This window comes from Leptidea sinapis, chromosome Z (assembly GCF_905404315.1).
Source record: "Leptidea sinapis chromosome Z, ilLepSina1.1, whole genome shotgun sequence".
Classification (NCBI taxonomy): Eukaryota; Metazoa; Arthropoda; class Insecta; order Lepidoptera; family Pieridae; genus Leptidea; species Leptidea sinapis.
The window spans coordinates 1,648,728-1,671,190 of NC_066312.1; the positions used below are offsets into that span (position 1 = coordinate 1,648,728).

At 38.0% G+C, this 22,463-nt stretch overlaps 1 protein-coding gene across 6 annotated transcripts in view; it reads left to right on the forward strand.

The window, feature by feature from the left end:
* LOC126978533 (uncharacterized) overlaps positions 1 to 13,332 on the forward strand; it is a 37,668-nt gene extending 24,336 nt beyond the window's left edge. For 5 of the 6 annotated variants that reach the window (XM_050827452.1, XM_050827455.1, XM_050827453.1 and 2 more), the window contains exons 2-6: positions 7,211 to 7,346; positions 8,043 to 8,225; positions 9,077 to 9,391; positions 10,195 to 11,398; positions 12,012 to 13,332. In XM_050827452.1, coding sequence (XP_050683409.1) covers positions 7,272 to 7,346; positions 8,043 to 8,225; positions 9,077 to 9,391; positions 10,195 to 11,229 — 1,608 coding nt within the window. In that variant the 5' untranslated portion in view covers positions 7,211 to 7,271 and the 3' untranslated portion in view covers positions 11,230 to 11,398; positions 12,012 to 13,332. The remainder of the gene's footprint in view (positions 1 to 7,210; positions 7,347 to 8,042; positions 8,226 to 9,076; positions 9,392 to 10,194; positions 11,399 to 12,011) is intronic. The other variant, XM_050827450.1, reaches the window with a different exon arrangement.
* The last annotated feature ends 9,131 nt before the right edge of the window (positions 13,333 to 22,463 follow it).

The window sequence follows — 22,463 nt, forward strand, 5'->3', positions numbered from 1 at the left end:
AATCGACATACCACGGTGTCTTGTACACAAGTGGCTAATATTGATGGCTTTCATAGCACTTACATAGCGAGCATTGATAATACCTCAACATATCTTAATATACTAACTATGAATATCAGAAGTATTAACAAGAATTTAGACGATTTTCTTATTTTTATAACCCGTCTTAAACTTAAACCGGACATTATTATTTTGACTGAATGCTGGATAAAACATGTAATTAATCCCCCACTTATCGCGGACTACTCAAGTGCTCATACACAAAATAACTATAATCAAAATGATGGAGTTATTGTTTACATAGCCACCTACTTGAACGTTGCATCTTTTGAGACTTCAATTTCGGAGGCTAACTGTCTTGTTATTTCATACAACGATATTCATATTATAGCAATATATAGACCCGCGGCCTTCAAAAATCCACGGACGTTCTTAGATTCTTTTAGTATGTTCTTAGAAAGTGCTAAATATAAACGAATTATTTTAACGGGTGACCTAAATCTAGACCTTCTTCCGGATAGTCTTTGCACTTATAGCCAGGAATGCCAAAATATTCTTGCTCTCAACGCCCTCGTACCAGCAATCGATTGCCCTACGAGAGAAATGCGTTGTCTGGATCATTTTGCTATAAAGAACATAACACATTCCCATACATTTGTCTTTGAACCCCATATTACAGATCATGCTCCTATTCTATTAAACCTTAAATTAAACAACAAAATAATTAATACCTCGCTAAAATACAAAACTAAATACACATATGACTACGATGCCATGCAGGAAGGCTTAAGAAAACTAGACCTGGAGAGCTTTTATAAATCAAACGATACTAATTATACTGCAAACTATCTCGTAAAAAATGTTCAAGAATTAATTTCGAATAATACGCTAATCTCAATTGTCTCTAAGAAATTTAAACCTATCAAACCATGGATTACGTATAGTATTCTCAAGTGTATGAGGAAAAGAGATCGCCTGTACAAAGTATCTAAAAAATCGCCATCCGATCTAAATAGGATAACTTATACTAGGTATAGAAATATCTGTAACTCACTGTTGAAATCACTTAAACGGCAATACTTACGAGGAAAATTAGAACAAAACACGGGTAACTCTAAAGGTACTTGGGATACTATTAAAGAAATTTGTAATTTACCTACTACTAATGATCTCCCTACTGAATTATTGAATACTAAGTCTACCCTAAGAGAATCATTAGCAGAAGTAAATAAATACTTTACTAATATTGGTAACAACCTTGCCTCATCAATATTTAGTAAACTAGGCGAACACAAAATTGATTGCTCTGATATGGCCTCAAATAATCCTCTCGGATCTCTTATGCTATACCCTACTGATATTGTCGAAGTAAAATGTATTATCCTCAAACTTAAATCAGCAAGTTATGATAAAATTAACTCTTATTTTGTTAAGAGATTTATTAATTTATTCTTAGAACCGCTTGTTCATTTAATTAACTTAAGTCTTTCTAGTGGCATTTTCCCAGAGGTTTTTAAACAGGCAGTTGTAATTCCGGTTCATAAGAGTGGTGACAAAAAAGTTGCTTCAAACTATAGACCCATATCATTGCTGAGTGTTTTTAGTAAGATCTTGGAAAAAATAGTTAATATCAGATTAACCAAGTTTCTTGAAAAATACAAGCTACTTGTGCAAAACCAATTTGGTTTTCGGTCAAATCGATCTACTCTGGATGCAGTACTTGAGGTTACTAAATATATCACTAGTACCCTAGATAGTGGCAATAAATGCATAGGCGTTTTCCTAGATCTGCAAAAAGCATTCGATACAGTCTCAATTCCTATCTTACTCAACAGACTTTCCAATTTGGGAATTAGAGGAATAGCTTTGGACTGGTTCAAAAATTATCTTAATGGAAGACAGCAGTGTATTAAGATAGGCGATCTTACTAGTGATCTTATCACCATTGACTATGGAGTTCCCCAGGGAAGTGTTTTGGGCCCTACACTATTCCTAGCTTACATCAACCCTCTTTGTAAGATTTCTCCCACATCAGGACGTATCGTTTGCTTTGCCGATGATACTGTGGTTTTATTTCATGGAAATCAGTGGGATGACGTGAAATCGTTAGCTGAAGAAGGATTGAGCCAAATCACGTCTTGGCTGGAAAATAGTTTACTAACTGTCAATACTGCTAAGACTTAATATATATGCTTCAATATCTACAACAGAAATAATCCTGACGGACTATTTACTCTCCCAATACACACGTATCCTTGTAACCGGAAAAACAATCGATCTTATTGTAAATGTAACATCCTAGCCAAAGAGGAAACCATAAAATACCTTGGTGTTACGCTAGACGAACACCTTAATTGGACGGCCCACATTTATAATACAAAAAATAAAATAAAACGTCTCATTCCATTATTTAGAAACCTAAGAGACGTGGCACCAGTCGAGACAACTATGATGGTGTATCAATCTCTCTGTGTTCCAATCATGACCTATTGCATTTGTGCGTGGGGTGGAGCTGGCAAAACGTTTATGCTTCAGTTAGAACGAGCGCACAGAACTCTACTAAAAACAATTTTCAATAAGCCGTTTAGGTACCCAACCAACCAATTACATGAAGAGAGTAAACTTCTTAGTGTCCGTCAGCAATATATTTATGAAATAATTTCAAGATTTCATGTAAAAAGTAATATAAATTCTAATGATAATAACAGAATAAACACATTTCGTACCCCAATCACTAAAACAGGCTTTGCTCAGTCACAGTAATTTAATTCGGCATACGCTTACAACTACTTCAGTAAATATAATAAAAATATAAATAAAGTAAATAAATTCTCGTTAACAAAATCTTTAAAATCATGGCTAATAGTATTAAAATACGAAGATACAGAAAATGTTCTTAAAATTAAAACTTAATATTCAATTACTAACATTTATTTAATCTTGCGCACAGTTTGACATACTAACAAATACTTAAAAAAAAAACACACACACACACACAGCAACACACACGCACACACACATACCTCTTTTTAGTGAGTTTGCTAATTATGTTTAATAATGGATAGCCTTTCGGAAGGACCTAGCCTCTGCAACTCAGAGCATAGAGTATCCTATCGCAGAGGGTAGGGCACAAAAACATTTTGTACCACATATTATTAGTTGAATAAAGGATTATTATTATTATTATTTCTTATTCAGACCTTTTTCTTCTATTATTTATTTATTATAATAAATATTTACACGAGGGGTATTCACAAGACTTTAAAGATATAATTTGTGAGGCACTTTACAACAACGACGATGTTTTTGTAGGTAATTCAACTTTTTTACTTTCAAGACTTGAGACTCTCGAAAGATCCTAAATAAACATTTAATTGCGACTTAATCTATTTTAATAAATATTGCAGTGTCTTCTAATAGATATTGCTTGTCAATCTGTTGGGTAATGGAGGGCGTGACTAAGTTATCGATTAGGGCATCTGGGAGTTATCTGAGTCCTGACACTAGCTTTGTCCAGGCTCACTGCAGTCTTCTCTCAGCGCGCACCGAGAACGCTGTTGCGTGACGTGTTAATATATTGTATTCCTAGTGTGGTTGATACGTATAGGTAAGCATTTCTCTTATTACTTAGGTAAAGATAAAGTTCTAATGGTGTTTGGGTGTTCTTACAAATTGAACTTTTCTTCTATTATTAAACCACGAGGAGCATTCACAATGCTATTTGATATAGTTTGCGAGATACTTACTTTACTTAACGACAGTGTTTTTATTAAACAAATTCAAATTCAAATTGTTTTAATGATATTCCCCAAACAGACCCCAAATTCATCCTCTGCCGTCCCGAAAAGCTTATTAGGAATATTCATACCACACAAGAATTTTTTGCGTGGCAGCCATCTTGGATTTCATAATTGTTTGCCACGCATGCGCTTCAGTGCTACGAATACCAGGTTACACAGTGGGTCTGCCAGTGCACTTTCTTCAATACTTTTATCATTATTATCGATTATGAACCTTCAATGCATTAAGTATTGTTTATATTTTATTCATATCTTTTTCTTCTATTATTATTCAAAAAACTTTAATATTCTTATAATTTGTGATATACTTACTTTACATAACGATGATGTGTTGACATCAATAAATTTAAATTGTTCCCATGATGTTTTGATACGCAACCGTTTACAGAATTACCCTAAATACATCCTTCGCCTTCCTGATAAGCTTAGGACCCATATTCATACCACACAAGGAAATATTGTATTTTATAATAGTTTCCCAATTAGTTCTCTTAAATAACGAGAAACTAGAATGCGTAACGGCCATGTTTTATTTTATTAATGACTCTTCGGAACGTGATTTTACCTCCAGACTTGGAAACGATATCGAATTTGTTGTTGATTTAAGAAATTATTCCAAATTTGTTCACGACTATCTAGAAAACTGTGAAATCAATATTATGTCATCAATATTAATGTTTTATCGTCAAACTTCTCTTTCACTTCTCTTGCTAGATATAGTCTCTTGTCTTATGATCCTAATCCTTACCTTCTTTTACTGTCATATATTAGGTATATATTATGTTTCTTATAATAATATTTGTATCAAGCACCCTCGGGAGTTCTTGAATATTTCGGGATATATTTTACATACATTCGCATCCTTACCAATATTATAATAAATTTGATGGCTGCTGCGCAAAATGCTAGTTAATGTTGTAATGCGATATTGATATTGTTTCAAAGGTTCATTAATCTACTTTAACTTTTGAAATCCGCTGCGCTCAAATATTATATCAACAATATGGATACTGTTTCGAAGATTTTCGGAGTTGAAGGATACGAGGTGTATCGGAAGGATGTCTTGGTAGTAGAGAATGAATTTGAGATCATTTTAGAAATCCGAGATGGCCCTGTTAATATATTAATAAAATACTTATTCTGTTTCCCTGTTTTGTTTTGCGGGTGGCTGGTTCTATTAAAAGTTATTATATAAAGAAAATAAAATTTCATCATTTAAAAAACTGATTCCGGTCCATTTCTTCAGTATTGTCACAGCTACGTTTCCGGCCCTATATTGTAAATGTGAGTAAGATATGCATTTAAAGAGAAATCAATGTAGGACTAAAATTCAACATTATGAACAATGCGGGATTCGAACCGAGGAAAACCTAAGACATGCCGTAAATAGGACTGTTAAAATCAGTATCACTCGGTGCGAATCATTGTTGCATCCCGACAAGACAACATTGACACAGTTAGAAAGAGCACAGAGTCACTTTCAATATTCCAAAACACAGCTACTTTGTCTGTTAAGTAATTTGATTCGCGTACCTTTTGGGTTACTTAATGTTTGAAAAATATTTTTTTTTTATTTTTTTTATTTCTTAGGGACAACAAACAGTTCACACAATACATTTTACAATTTCAAATTAAAGTAGATATTAAATTAATTTTAGTGAGAACCCCCACCGTTATCCACAGGTTAATTTTATAGTTACTGGTATCTTACATGATGAATAACAAAGTTTAACATTAATTAAAGAAATATGTACAAACATAAAGAGGAAAGAAATATAAAATTAGATGTCTTAAAACTAAGTTATTTACAAAATTTACTTTATATTTAAACAAAAGAGTTACCTAATGCGATTTTATATATATAAAAAAAACTATATATATATTAATCCAGTTCACTTAAAATATCATTAACTTGCTTTTTAAATTTTGGTTTTGTTGAAAAGAAAATGTCAAGGTCATTAAAAAGTCTGTCATGTGTGTCGACTAATCTGTGTAGTGTGGCGCGACCGCCCGCGTGCGTGCGGTAGCGCGGCGTGTGAAATAGCCGCTGCGTGCGCACCGCCCGCCTATATGCTATGCGTGGAACTGCGTAATTAAGTTTATTGTTTAGTTCTATGCAATCATATATATTGTGACAAATATTGTACAATGTCATTGCACCCAAAAGAGTACGCCGATTGCGTAAGCTAAGAAGTTTATAAATTTCAAGCAATTGACTGTACGTTCGTTTCGTACGCCCATATTGGATATCAATTCTACTAAGGAATTTACTTTGTATTCTCTCCAAAGTGTCAGCATATTTATTAAATAAGGGGTTCCATACTGGTGTGGCATACTCTACTTGGGAGCGTATAAGTGTTGTGTACAATATTAAAAATGTTGAGGGACGCTTAAAGTCACTGCATGACCTCATGACGAAGCCGAATAATCTGAGCGCTTTATCTCTGATGGTACTTATGTGTTGATCTAGATGCAGTTTCGAGTCGAATAGAACTCCCGAGTCCTTAATTAATGAAACGCGCTTTACTATAGAGTCAGATAGTTTGTAATTATTTGTTATAACGTTTTTATTTTTTGAAAAAGAGATGGAATAGCATTTGTCAAAATTAATTTTCAATTTATTACGATGGCAGAAAAGGATAAATCTATTTAGGTCCTGCTGAAGTAGGTCGACATCAGACTCATTGCTAATATTTCTATAAGAAATATGAAACTATCTTAAAGTTTATATTCCTGTAGCACTTCCACACATACGTCATATTAGCGGTGCAAACAAAGATAGCTCTTAGTATTATACTAATACATTTACTAATATAAATGGAGATCTCTCTGAATTAAATAAATAAATAAAATTATCGATTGTAATCGGCAATTTAGGCTTAAGGCGGAACGCGAATAAAGTTCCTTACTATCAATCAGGCAGCCGTTTGTTTCAAAAGAAATACTCAAAATGCATTCCCAAGTTCTACTCTTTCTAGGGACTATAGGGTATTTTTAAAATAAATTAAACTATTTTCATATCATGTTTCCTATGAAAAGTTTAAATTGTAAACACACAGTAACAAACTGGTTGCAAGGAAAACCATATCAAGATGAGATAGAAAAATTATTTGAAGTCATAAGTTAGAACAAATAAGAATTTAATGAAGTAAAAGTTATTTTATTTGAATTTGTAATATCTCATTAGATAATTTGATTTTTAAGACACAAGTAGTTTACCTACATAGTAAAGAAAACACTAAATTACATATTAGTTGACGAGTGGCAACAATAGTTTTAATGATTTGACAGTGTCAATGATTGTCCCCCTCACCCCCTCTCCTCTATATCCTTATGTCAATTTCAATTAGAAGTTTTGAATAAACTACACCCGCTTAGACTTATCCTAACTTAAATAATTTTGACTTCAGGGCCTGCGCACCGCGACCTTGACTCGAAGCACGTTTGCGTATCACCCGAGCCTTCTACAATATGCATTCTTTAGTAGCCAGTATTAGCGCTAGCCTCCCGCGCGTGATCTGCGCTGATCTCGACAGCTGCCACAATGTAAGTCATGTAACTAATTGTAATACGACTACGCACACATACGCACACTGTCAAATGCAACCACTTTGTTCTTCAATGCAATAGTTGAAATACGTGATAATAGTTATTTATAGTTACTGTTGTGTAATAAGGGGTGTTAAAATACAGAGGCGGTTTAATAATTGATAATAGTATCACATGAGTGTTTTAATACCTAATTATCAACAGCTGCATACAAGACTTTATATACTTACACCCATAGTATGAATCCTCTATATATGATTGTGAAACAGTTAGCTTACTGCTAACATTAAAAAAGCCTGTCTTAATAACCATAATATTATCATCCAAAAGAGTGCTATTATGAGAACGGATGATATAATGTTGTACTGAATTTCATTACAACACTCGTTTGGATCATGTAATGGTTATTAGGACATTGGGAGTTTAAATGTTGGTAATAAGCTAACTGTTTTAGAATCTTTTAAAGAGGATTTAAATCATGGGTGTAGATAAATATAATAATTATCACGTAGCACGTGCACTACAAAACTTCGTGTAGTTTTCGACGCCAGCGCAGTAACCGGTAGCGGTAAACGACATTCACCTAGCTGGTCTCACACCTAAGTAGAAACTTTAATAAAGTAGTAGTAGATGTTTTTAATCACTAATAATTTATTATTATTATAATTTATGTCTTTCATTTATTTGTTTCAGAATAAAATGTTGCCGACGTATAGTTATCAAGGTGTTCTAAGATATTATCGAGACTATTATTGCTTAGCTTGCCAAGTTAAATTGGAAACTGAGTCTAATGTTATTAAACATATATGTGAAGAGTCTCATGAAGCAAAGTTTGCAGACACTAATTATGTGGTAGCCGAAGAAAATATAAGGAAGGTATGACTAATAAGAATTAAGTCTCGTTAAATGTTATTAAAATCGCTCCCGTTAAAAATTTTGCTCTGCTCCGTATGTTTTACAGATTTATAATAACCAATTATTGTTTCTATTTGTGTAATCATTGGATATTTATACCTTTATATGGTTTTTGTATTTTGTGCTATAACAAAAAGTATGTGTTGTTACATCTAAGCCTTCAAACTGGTTATAACAATGATAATGCCGCGCCTTTTCAGATATAATTATAAATACCTATATATACCTAATATAAAGTTGAAATACCACTGATTCACTCACTGACTTTGAATGGTAGGTTCCTGCTAGGACCTAGGTGTCAGCTAAGAAACGGTTTTGTGAAATTACCCCCATAAGGGGTGAAAGAGGGGCTGTAGTTTGTATGCAAGTCCCATGCTTAAGTTAGAGACGTGAAAATCGGCATTAAGGTTATCTTTCAGCTTTAACTAATAAAAATATTAAAAATAATTTGGGAAAATCCTCTTTAAAGAATGGGAATGACAGTTTTAATAGGAAAGTCTTAATTGATGGCCGTCGCGCAAAATTATGATTTTAAAAATATGGATATCGTTATAACCATTTTTAAGCCTGGAAAAAAATAGTAAACCTTACATTTATCCTGATACTCTATATCCATCTCAATCTGTCGTAGCCTACGCCTGATTAAAAATACTTATTGAAAAGTATTGAGTGGTTTAAGTGTGAAAGCGTAACAAATAAACTAACATTCATATTTTTAATATTAGTAGGGATAACATTAGGTAATATTCTTTCAGCTGGCATTATAATGGAGAAAATGTTAGATGTATTACATCGATATTTTACAATTTCAGATAAATGAATGGTACCATTGTGAAATGTGCAATAGAGCATTGAAATCATTCGCTAGTGTAAAATTACATATATCAGAGAAAAACCATATCACAACCAAGGTCAAATTAGTAGCGAGAAGAGATGCATCAGGAACTATGTGTGTTCATGACGTCGAAATTGACGAGAACTCATGGAATGGCTTGTCTGAGGGTTCATGTCTTATTTGCGACTGTGATTATACTGATGAAAATAACCACTTGAAGGATGCCACGCACGTTGTTAATTTATTTCAACGAAAGATGAATGTCCATTCCAAATATAATATTTATCGAACAGTAAGTTAACTGCATTATTATTTATATATTTATATTTTATTTGTAATAGTATATATAGAATATGCTACTAAATATATAAAGGTATATTTGAAGTTCAATATCGAACTCGCTATACATCCTACTAATATTGTAAATGTGAAAGTTTGTATGTCTGGATGTATGTTTGAACTTCTTTAACGCAAAATCAACTGAATAGATATTGATGAAACTTTACAATAATATAGCTTACACACCAGAATAACACATAGGCTATAATTTATAAAACTATAGTGTGAATTATACAAAATACAAAAGAATTGTGATTGTTACTGATGAATACAACTAGCGCCATCTCTTATCAACTAGCAAGCAAAATATCAATACAATTTGTGTGGCAAAAGAACGTTTGCCGGGTCAGCTAGTCAGAGATAAATCTTATAATTTATATAAATTACGTGACACGTTGTTTGTCCGCGATGGACTCTTAAACTAATTAACGGATTTTAATGGGGATTGTTTCATGGAGTGCCGTTTGGTCCAACTTGAGAGATAGGATAGGTTTTATTTCGATTTGGGATCCATAATTATTTTTATTTTCAATATTTGTTATGTATGGACTTATTTTCTATGAGAGAATTTAGTGACGCACGGTTTGACAGTTCCGCTGTGAAACAATTTCTTTATAAAAACAGGGAGCATTTTCTATGAAATAATTCTTGATGTTTTGAAATATTATCGGCAAATTCCTATAAAACAGTATTTTTTTATTATCTACAGAACAACGTCTGTCTGGGCAGCTAGTATATTATATTTTATACTTACAGATCAATGATACTACCGTACATTGCATAATATGTAATCGACTATACGAACATGACCTTATATATAAACATTTTAACACAGAATTCCACAAGAATGAGGTCAAAAGACGTCAAAAACCAGAAGAAATAGAAGTGGAGCCCACCACACATGTGAACAATTGCCCAAACCTTTATGAAGAACTTCGGAAAACGAATAATGATATAATAAAACAAAGAATAAGCCGAAGAAGCTACATACTTCGTGATGTTTATGGCGATCTACAATGTGTCTTATGCGAATTTGCAATAAACGAATATCATCTTATTTGTCATATTAATGGACAGCGTCATATTTTAAAACTGAATAATCACGAGGGCAACAGGAATACTAATGAAAAAAGTATATTTCATTCTGAATGTACTGTAGGACGTGAAACACCAAATTTAGTTCAATCAGAACAGGAAACCGGAGCGAACAGTCTTGAAATAACATTAGATATAGAAAACGACTCTGAAGCTATGAATGAACATGAGCCTGATGGTGCGAGTTTATCAGAAAATGAATTATTTAAAAAAAATTTGATTGGAAGTGGGTACATGTATCGTCAAGCCAATAAAAAGCTATTTTGTACCCTGTGTGGCTGGGCTATAGAGAGTGGTGACTATATACATCACATTGGTGGTGAACACCATCACGCTGTTCTGCAAATGCACTTGAAAAAAAATAAAAAATATGTGAGGAATGCAGTAAATTCGTTAGACTTTGATCCGACTACAATTGAGAAAGATAGTTCTATGCCTAACTATTTTGAAAACGACAAAATTCTTTGTGATTCTGTAATAGATAGTGAATTTGAAGACTACGCGAAGGCTCACGACCTTGAAATATTACCAAATAAAACAGAAGTGAGGTGTAGGAAGTGCGAAAAAAGAGTTCCGGGCACATTAGTAGATTTGATAAATCATATAAATGGAAAGTATCATATTAATTATGATTCACATCATAATGATCCATATGACACAAGCCAGTTGGTTATGTTTCATCGTAAATTAAATTGAATTTCTTTATTATCATCATTAATTTAGATGTTTTAGAATTAGATTATTAGATTTGAGTCTGCTATTGTTATTCTAATGCGTTAATCCTTGGAGACTATCACCCCAGTCATGATATGCTATGAGCTATGTCCCAGTAGTGACAAAATTGGATTCAGAAATTACTCAAAAGGTAATAAAATCACTTTATTGTATTTTATAACGAACTATTGATAGGTACGTATACATACATACAAACATATACTGGCAGAATGATCTGAAACTGAAATTTTTGAAGGCATCAAGTAAAAACAAACTTTTCCCAAGAATCGACACTGCGTACAAACTCTCATTATTTAGCCGACTATATGTTATACAGTACAGCGCTAACAAGCAGGTTTATATATACCTAGTACTCGATTAAGAGCGGCTTGAATTATTAATGATAAAGTTATCCCTAATCGGTTCACTCTAGTTGGCGTTAAATAGAAATGTGTGATGTTCTAGTGTTCATGTATATCGTGGTGTCGGAGAATAGTTCCTGTAATATTGTAATTAATTGCACTGTTCTGGCTGGCGTTAAACTTTATACTTAAAGCGACTTTGTGGAATGAATTCTGGCTGCAGTGTTCTTGAAGTGATACGAATTGAGAAACCTTCATGCCTAAAGATTAAATTCCTTTATATTAAAAATTTAAACTTATCTGTAAAGATAGTGTTGAGAAAATTTGTTGAAATGTTCAGAAATAGCAATTCAGCATAGATTAGTTTATAATTACAAGGAATTGATGTGATCTTAATTACAGGTTCAAACTATAAAGTTCAAGTATGGATATTGTAATGGATGCATAAGGTATTGGAAGTTTTAAGCAACATATTTTGACATAGCTCGGCAGAAATTTCCAAATAGATCGGCTGAATGCCTTGTAACACATGCCAAAGTTGAGCGAAACGAAGAAGTAAATATTTTTTTCATTCTCAAAGTTCCATATTGGATTATGATTTTTTTCCTGTTCCAGCAAGCGCATAAGCAAGAATTTAATGGAATCTTCAATATCCCTCTCATCTAAATTCAGATAAAACTGAAGGTCCACTGCAGAAATTCAACCTGAGCAATTTTGGATTCAATTTAATAAGGTGTTGCATTATATACCATTATATTTATATAGTAGATAATTGTTGTCAGTAGAAATATAAGTATATCAATGTGAAGTAGTAAACATAACATTATTGTTGTTGTAATGCATTCCATTATATATATATTAAATATAGTAATATATTAAGTATAGTTAGTTGTACACGGCCACGATTCACTGTGGGTTGTCTATATAATATATTAAAAAAACATAATTGAAACATTTTAAACGATCAGTAGGGATTTGCGATTTTGATCAGACGAACATTAATATATAACTGATTATACTAAATAAGTACTACAACATATTATAAAAACAAAGTAAATATAAGTTAGTGTGGCACATAAATGTAATTCTAGCTCTTCTTAATCCTTGGGTAATGACTATGAATAAATAAGATATAAAATCGAAAAAGATCCATTTATCGGTAATTGATAAAACGGCGGTTATTTGTATTCAACTTAACAAAATATATAATCTATAATGATACGAAAAATCTATAGCATTTAATCAGAATACTCTATAGTATGTAAATACCTTATTCATTAAATAATCTCACCATGATAAGAGACGCTAAGTTATTTAAGTCAGTAGTGAATAAATATTAATGCATTAATGACGCTATTAGACGACATCTCTCTCATAGAATAAGTTTGGACATTACCAATTATTATTGGTATTATTTGGACATTACCAATTATATCATAAATAATAGAATTAAATGTTCAGTTTCAGAATGCTTAAAATACAATTTATATGTAGCAGAACCTATCTTTTCTTCCTCAACTTTACTTCAACCAGAATAACACATAATGTATTCTGTGTAGCGATATATCCGATATAAGTAATTCAGGACTACGGTCCTTTATATGTAACATTATAATATTGTAGTCATTTTAATCTTAATATATAATCTCATATTTTTAAATGTAATTTTTTCCTCTCTAAGTGTTAGATGTGTACAAAAAAAAATAAAAATACATAAAAAATATTGTTTCTTTTATTTCTCAAGCTCCTACTGTGTTTCTTAAATAGGTATTTCTGTTCACTGACCCTTTCTGATCTAATATAGCACTAAACAATTTAATACAAAAATAGTCAGTATCAAAAGATTTTCATACATGTATTAAAAGATTTTGAATAAGTTATTCATAACTAAATTGTACTTATTAGATTTTGAAAACCTTTAAATTCAAATAAGTAAGTCAAATGGATTTTAAACATTTTGAATTAGAAATTTCAAGTATCGAACATTCAAAGGAAATAAAATTTATATGAATATTAAGATCTGTATCTTATAAAGTTAAAGTAGATTCTCATATAACTTTTTTATGGATAAGGGTATTCGAGCGTACGGGTCACCCGGTGTTAAGTGATCACCTTCACCCATACACTCTTGCAACACCAGAGGAATCAGAGGAGTGTTGCCGGCACTTAAGGAAGGTGTACGCGCTTTTATTGAAAGTCCCGAAAATACCGCACCAGGAAGTTCCTTGAAAACTACTCTGTGGAGGAGCGCCACACATAGAAATGGAGGGCATGATATCCTAATTTGTGGAGTGTCGTTAGAAGGTGGAATTCGGCGACAGGAATCAAATGAAACAGCTCTTTGGAACACTCCCCGTGATAAATGCGGTAGAAGACACACAAAGAAGCGAGATTTGTTCGCAAAGTCAGGTAATCGAGCCGTACACAGAGCACCGGGTCCCTGACATTTCAATCAGCTCTGAGTTGCGGTCAAATGGATCTAGCTGAAACCATGCACCAGACTGCAATACTCCATACTTGACCGGACCTGCGCTTTGTAGGGCGCTAGAATGTGGGCCAGGTTTGAAGTATTACCGTGCTTTATTTATACCATCTTCTTCAAAGCCAATTTGGCTATGCCCTCCAGGTAGCCACGGAATTGGCAATCGAGTTTTCGAGGCCCAGTATTCCGATACTAGGCGAGCCTTTCAGCGCGCAAACTTGTCAGCTGTAGGATATATTGAACAAGGTTCGTCTTACTCCATTCCGCGACATTTTCCCATGAGTTTCTCATTTACCACACGAACGTTTTTTAACAATTATTTTGTATTCGGTAACATATTGTTTTGAACATTTTCTGGGATCATGTTGTAAAAGCATAATATACCTACATCGCCCATTAAAATACTTAAAAGGGGGTAACCCCCTTATTCATAATGGACCGCTAGCTTAAAACAGCCGCTAAGGAATGTTTTTTTCTCATTCTGACTTAGGTCAATAGAAGAAGACAGAGTGCGAATTAACAATGCTTTAAGTTAGCAGACTATTATGAATAAGGGGGCTACTAAGTCGATTAACCGATAAGTAGGCAAAACATGTTTATGTTTGTTCCTAGTTAACATTATAATTTTCGCAGTTTCTAGCAAATTCATTAATATACTAATGAACATCAAACATGAATAGCATTATCAAGAATATAATATAACAAAATAATTTTTAATAAGAAAAGTTTAGTTATAATGTTAAAATTAATTGAGAAGCAACAGTCAAAATGTTTATTTCTTTAAATAATTCTTTAGGACCTAGATTATAAATAGCATTTAGTATAACGAAAATAAACAGCTGATTCACTGATGAACCTCGAAAATTCTCGGGTGAGATTGAGAGTGAGAAATACGGTAGCATTACCTATAACAAGTGTTTTGGAAATACCATCAATAAAAACCGTGTATCATTACTGTTAATTCTTTATAATTTTATAAGAATTTCTCTGCACGTTTGCAACTACACTCGCCATAAATAGCAGAACCGTCTTTCTCAAAGTTTTGTCACGTGCATTTGGATGCGTCACTTGATGGCTTAGATTGACAATTAGGATCCGTAATGTGCACAGTTCTATGAACTCTTTTTTTATTCTTCATATATAAAACCTGATAAAGTTCCATATTAAAAAATCATGAAATTATGGTTGCTATGGTATGCTAAACGAAGCAACAAAAGGTATTTAGCACTGACCTCTACTATATCACAATAGACATATGTACACATGTCTACTGTGACTATAATATACCACTAGACTGGCGGCTGTTAACACGGTGAGTGCGAAACGAGGCTTCAAACACCTCGTTAGTGTCTCGTCTTTATAGCGGTAAGGAAAAACTTAAACTTCTCTGACGTGCGAGAGGCGTAACTTCTGTGTGGTATAGTCTAGGAAAGAGATAACTATATATCTGAGATGTGCTATTGATGCTGAGTTTTTGGGTATACCTACCTTAATACCGGATTTTTTAGGCCTCGTACCGCGCTGAACAAATAAAAGTTTAATACAGTGCGTTACGAGGTTGCGAACACCTCGTACCGCGCACCCTACGCTAGCTTCAAGCGGTTAGTGTTGTGCAAAACTGCGCCCGCGACTATATAATAAGATGTCGAAACGTTGCCGAAGAAAGTTAATTAATAATATTATTGGTGATGAAGAGGAGTTGGGTGGTGAATCAAATTCAAAATTACCGATATTTGAAAAACTGGTAAGTCTCCAATCAATATTTACAAATTATACTCAGTTTAAGTGAAATAATTATGTAGGAATATAATAAATAAATTCCATCTATGTATATTAAAAATATGGTGAATAAATACAATATATTATAATAATATAATAGTAATGTGTTGTATGTATGTATAGTTAGGGATTATGAACTGTTTTAATAAAAAGCATCCATAAGTACAATTAAATAAAATCGATATTTTTTTCCCATCACTAAACAATAAGAAAAACTGCCCTTTTCCAGTGCGGTATGGGGTACATAAGACCCCACATTTTATTTTATCTATAGAATCTAAACTAAATAATCAGCCCACAGGCGGCGGCAGATTTAGGTTAATCAACTCATTGATAGTAATAATCGCGACAAAACCGTACAATTCGCCTTATTTGACGCCAATAAAAGGATTTTTGTCTCCTGTGGGCGGTGGGGTTTACTAAGCCTCGTGCCGCTACAACCTCTGGTTCAGAACGAGGTTTCAAACGTCTCGTATCGCAGTAATTGAAAGTATAGATAAATCAGTGACGCTGGGAACATGTTAAAGTGCTTACGTGCCTGTTTGATATTTACCATTTTGGCGCTGTTGGCCATGTAGCGAGAGTCTGCAGTACAAAAACTAGTAATGACAACCTCATCAAACATCGAAAGATGGTGTGAAATTATTAACAAAAAAATTGTGTACTTTATTACGTTGATTCTTGAAGTATAAATAACACGCGAAACGAACGAAAATAATTCAAAATGCAGAAATACTTCAGAGTAAAGTACGTTTCTTCGCAGCCATTTGTATTATACGTCAAAATTAGTTCTCTGGACGCGCGAGCGCTTCAAATAGGCACAAAGGAAAAATTGCTTTTTTTTTTTTTTTTTTGAGAGGAGGAAATACTGTTACGTATTTACGCCCCGGAACGGGGCGTAATATGTCGGACTCGAGTGTCCGCGTAAGCGGACACCCCATACCGACTAAAACCTCCTCTGTGCTGTTAGCAGCCCTGGCTTTCACAGCGAAGTAGGACGTGGGCCGTGGAGGCCGCAAAGACTATGCAACAACAGTCGCGGGGCGTCTCCTAAGGAGACTCGAACCTCAGACCGGCTGTGTGCTTGTGGGAAGGAGAGAGAATGAAAATGAAGATGAAATGAAGATGAAAGATGAAAAGGTGATAAGAGCACACTCGCCGGCGAGTGTGGTGATGTTTTGTGTAATGTATGTAAGTGTGAATGTATGTGTTTATGATTGCATGTATGTGTGTTTGTATGTATGTACGTAGTGTAAATGTTTGTGTGCATGTATGTTTGTGTTTGTGTCTGTTTGTGGAGTGTGTTTGTGATTGTGTAAGTGGTGTATGTCAGTCCGTCAGTCAGTCCGTGTGTGAGTGAGTGTGGTGAAGCGATTACAGGACGAGGACTAACGTCTCGTCGGGTATCAAAACAATGTGTGGTGTATCTAGGGTGCGGGCCGCTGGCCATCGTCAGAGTGACGAGTGCCAGTGGTTTGCGGTGGTTGACCGCGCCTACGCCTGCGAAGGCGGTGTGTGCGTGTCTGTGTCGGTGTTTGTGTGGGTGTCGCGTTCGCGATGGTGATGTCGTCATCCGGGTCTACCGTTACGTGTCTGGGACGTCTTATTGGGTTGAGACTATGGTGAAGGGGAGTGTACCCGCATGCCTTCCTAACCAAGATGTTGGGATGGTTAGGCGCCTTGTCAAAGAAGCGTCGCGAGATCTCTTTGAAGTGTTGAGCTATTGTCGGAAGCTCTAGGTCGCGGTGAAGGTCAACGTTTCGGATGAACCACGGGGCTCCGGTTGCCATGCGCGTGAATTTATTTTGAACTACTTGCAAACGGCGTAAGTAGCTCGGTCGGGTGTGCGCGAAAACGACGCTTGCGTATGACAGTATGGGCCGTACGATGGTTTTGTACATCGTCACTTTGTGTTTGAGCGGAAGTTTGCTTCGCCCACACACAAGTGGATAAAGGCGACTGAGGACAAATCGGGCTCTATTGCATACCGTATCAATATGTTTCTTGAAGTTCATATTGCTGTTGAACGTGACTCCTAAGTATTTGTAATCCTTCACCCACGGTATGGGTGTTTCATACAGTTTAATAACGTCAGTCGGTTGTTTTTTAGCGCGGATGCTATTCGCGTTACCGAAGAGTACCGCTGCACTCTGGGTGGGGTTCACTTCAATCCGCCATTTTCTGAACCAGTTGCCTAGTTCATCGACGGCGGCTTGAAGCACTTTAATGTTCTTGCTCAAGGTTGAGCGGTTGGAGCCGAAGTAGAGTGCCGTGTCGTCAGCGTACTGAGCGAGCTGGACACTCGGAAACTTGGGAATGTCGCTCGTGAAGAGCGAGAAAAGAGTGGGAGAGAGGACCGAACCCTGTGGCACGCCAGACCTGATGGGTCTGGGTGAGGATAGGGTGCCCTCTACTCGATATCGGAAGGAGCGATCGGTAAGGTAGGCTCGAATGATGCGCACGAGCCTGTCTGGCACTCCCAGTTGATACAGCTTGAATACTAAGCCGTTGTGCCATACCTTGTCGAAGGCCTTCGCGACATCGAAAAACACGGCTGCCGTGGTAGCGTGAAATTGACGTCGTATGAGAATGTACTCGGTGAGTCGGTGAGCCTGCTGGGGACACGAGTGAGCGGTTCTGAATCCGAACTGTATGTCGGGTATCAGGTTAAGCTCCGCGATGTAATGATTAAGACGCGCGAGAATTAATCTTTCGTAAAGTTTCCCGATCGAGTTAATTAAGCTAATAGGCCTATAGCTACTCGGATTAGCTTTAGGTTTATTGGGTTTTGGGATACCGATAACAATGGAATCCTTCCATTGTTCGGGGAACGCGCTATTAGACAATAGAATATTAAAAATGGTAACCAATAAAGTAATAAGAGTCGAGGGTAGGATTTTAAGAACCCTATTGTTTATAGTGTCTGGCCCCGGGGCCTTCTTGGAGTGAAGCTCCTTAATTATTAGTTTCACCTCTTCGTAAGAGGTGGGTTTTATTACGTCGCCTGAAGGGCTCAGAGCGGAGCGACGTTCAACTTCACGATCAACTTCGTCAACGTGTGTCGGGTCGGCTGCTGCATTTGGAGAGCACTGACTCTCGAGACTATCGGCGAGGCATTCAGCCTTCTCATCGTCATCGAGCGCCGGCTGCAGTCCCGGTCTGTCCAAAGGAGGCATGACAGTGGGCGGCTCCTGTTTGAACGCGCGAGGCAGCTTCCAGAAAGCCACATGTGATGGCTTAAGGTTGCCGAGCAAGCGGTCCCAACGTTCGCCGCGGAGTTCCGCGATACGTTCCCGTACCACCCGCTGTAGGTAGCGGAGGTGGCGCCTATTCTCGACCGACGGATACCTGTCGTAAAGTCTAGTGGCTCTGTGCTTCTGTGTGAGTAAGTTCCTGACCTCTGGAGGCAGGTTTAGGCGATGCGGTTGCATCGTCGGAACCTGCCTGGAGCAGGCCTTGATCCTACTCTGTATATGTGACGTCACATGAGAGATAGCACTGTGAGCCGTATCGACCGAGTCGATGACGTCCGGTATACGGTCAAGGTCGTCGGACTTGATAGACTCGAGATCCTTTTCCAGCCGTTGCCAGTCGATCACTGTTTTCGTCGGTGGTTGAAAGTTAACCGGTGGGCCTAGATTTAGGACGACGGGCCGGTGGTCTGACTCTAATTCGTGAAGAACCTCGATTGAATTTACATTGAGCGTTACGTTTTTAAGTAACGCAACGTCTAGAATGTCGGGTCGGTGCGCGACGTTATCCGGATAACGTGTTGGTTCGTCGGGTGCTATTACTGAAAAGTTCCGCGTGTCTGTGAGAGAGTTTAATAAAATTCCGTTTCTATTTGTGGCTCTACTGTTCCAGCTGGAGTGTTTGGCGTTAAGATCGCCTCCCACTATGACTGCGGCCCCGTGGCCGAGTAATGCTTCTATATCTGTGTCTAATATTTGTTTGTTCGGCGGAAGATAAGCTGAAATAACAGTGATCGGCTGGTGATTCGCCATACTGACCCGGATGGCAGAGGCCTCGATGTTAGTGAGGACCGGAGGATCTATAGGTATACAGTGTAGAGACCTTTTAAAATAAATGAGGGTGCCGCCCATACGGGTGGTGCGATCATTCCTAACTAAGTTATAATTAGCGATACGCGGATCGCGTATACGTGGTTTTAAAAATGTCTCTTGCACTAAGAATAGGTCTAATTGATGTTCGTGAGCGAACTCCTTCACCAAGTCTAGTTGAGGCTTAAGGCCTTGGGCGTTAAAATACGCTATACGGAGCGTATGTGGTTTGACCCGTCCGCTTACGTTATTAGGCATCGCGAATGTTGTTTTTATACTTTAGCCCTATTTCGGTGAGGGCACGGAATATTTTGCCGTTGTCTGCCATAACTTGCAGGAGCGACGGCGGGTCTTCCCGGACAGCATCGAGCCTGCTGGCCAGGGCTGTTATTTCGTCAATGTCGAACATCTCTGACAGTTCGAACATGAAAGCAAAGGTGCTGCCGCCTTTGCTACCTGTTGCCGCGGACGCGGGCGCCGGGGGCCTCGGTCGCGGGACCGACGCCGCCGGGCGGGACGCTAGCGGAGGCCGGAGGGGCGCGGGGGCCGCGAGAGTGGCCTCTGTGGCAGCGTTGGCAGCCGGAGGAGACCTCGCCCAGGCGTTTACCTTTGGAGGCGGCGCAGGTTTGAAGGTTGGAGTGAACTCCACCTTCTCTGCTCTGCCTTGCGGCTGGCGGCGCCCTGGGTGACGCTTGTGTTTGGGTGCCTTGGGACACCCGCGATAGCTCGCGGGGTGCCCCTTCTCCCCGCACAAGACGCAGGCCGGGGGCTCCGCGCATTGCGCTGGTCGAGGGCACTCTGGCGTGCCGTGTTTCCCGAGGCACTTCACACACCTCGGGGTGTGTTCGCAATTTCGTGCCGAGTGCCCGTATAATTGGCATCTGTGGCACTGACCGGGCCCCCCGCGGTTGCGAGGAGCTTCGGTACGGATGCCCTGAAGGGAACAAACCGATTTTATATTGAATATTTCCTTTCCCTCTTGCGTGAGGTCGAGGACTACGAGAACCATGTTAAATGGTTGTTTATTGTTGGTTCCGCGCATACGGTGCACCTCGTGTGCGGGGTAACCCTGCTCTTTGAGGTCCGACAGAATGTCGGCCTCGTCTAATTCTTTGGGGACGTTTCTAATAACGACCCTCAGACGCTTCTCCTCGGGCAGGGCGTACGTGTGGAAACCCACACTCAGCTCTCTAAGAAGAGATGTCAGGGCGCGGTGGTCCGCTACCTCCCTGGTCTCTAATTTGATTAGAGATTGGTACGCCCTCGCCTGGAAGGAGAGCGTCTTCGGGATCCTGTTTTTGACGGTTAACCATCGGCCTCGGTCCCCTATAAAAATAGGAGGCGGGCGCTTGGTCGGAGGCGGTACGCGGGCTTTAGCGGGCGCGGGCGCGGACGCGGGAGCGGAGCCAGTCGTGGCCGCGGCTTTCTTCGCGGGTGTGATATCCAGAGAAGGCGATTCACGACCGCGCTTCTTCTTACGACTGACGGTGATGAAGCCGTCAGCATCCGACGCGACACTCTCCGCTCTCGACGGTAGAGCGGTTTCCGGCCGGGCCGGTGAAGCACTGGAAGCCTGAGGGGCTACCGTGCGGTCAGGACTGACCGCAGGGACCTTAGGGGTCGCCTGCGCGTCAAAGTACGCCTGAAGGACAGGCGGACGGGCTGATCGGGTGATCACTTTCCTCGGTTTGACCGAGGCCACGGAACTTGCGTCGGACGCATTACCTATATCCATTTCGGATTCCCCGTCGGAACTCGAAACGTCGGATGATGATTTATATTTTTTGGATTTCGCTTTAAGAGCGGCATCCACTGTCTCATTTATAGATTCCTTCATTAACGGAGCGATCTTCTCCGTAAATAGCTTATCTAGCAGTGCGCTTAGAAGGCCCTCGTCGGTAACCATTGGTGAAGCCATGGTTGTTGTTAATAAGTAGAGCGGGTGACAACCCCCGCTGCCCGAGTCAGGCAGAGGGGGAATATAATGATAAAGTGGACAACTATACTTTTGTTGTACACTTGCACATTAATAAAATACTATTAATAATAATGAAATATACAAAAATTAAAAGAAATTAATAATAATAATTAAGCCTAAGACTTAGCTTTGCTGGATGTAGACTGGCTGGGCCGGAACCCCGATGTACGCTGTGCAGGCCCCCACGGAGAAGACACACACGGCACGATCTGCAACACTCACAACACACACGATTAGCGTGCAGAATCGCGAAACACAGCACAGGTGCTAACTAACACGATCGTAAAACCGGGTAATTAACACTTATTATAACTAAGCTACGTTCCGCGAAGGAACGTAACAGGTGCGAGACTCAAAGAGTCCCGAACAATGGCGCGCGACAACAATAGCTAGCCCAGGTGGCCTGAGCAGATAGTGCGATAACGCAGGTAATAAAATATTCGAAGGAGGACAGATAACGCGGCACGTGTGCTCGCGTCGCCTGCCTGAATCGAACTTGAACGTGTCTGTCGGAAAAATTGCTGTCAAATAAATGGAACAGCCTGTCCAGTGGT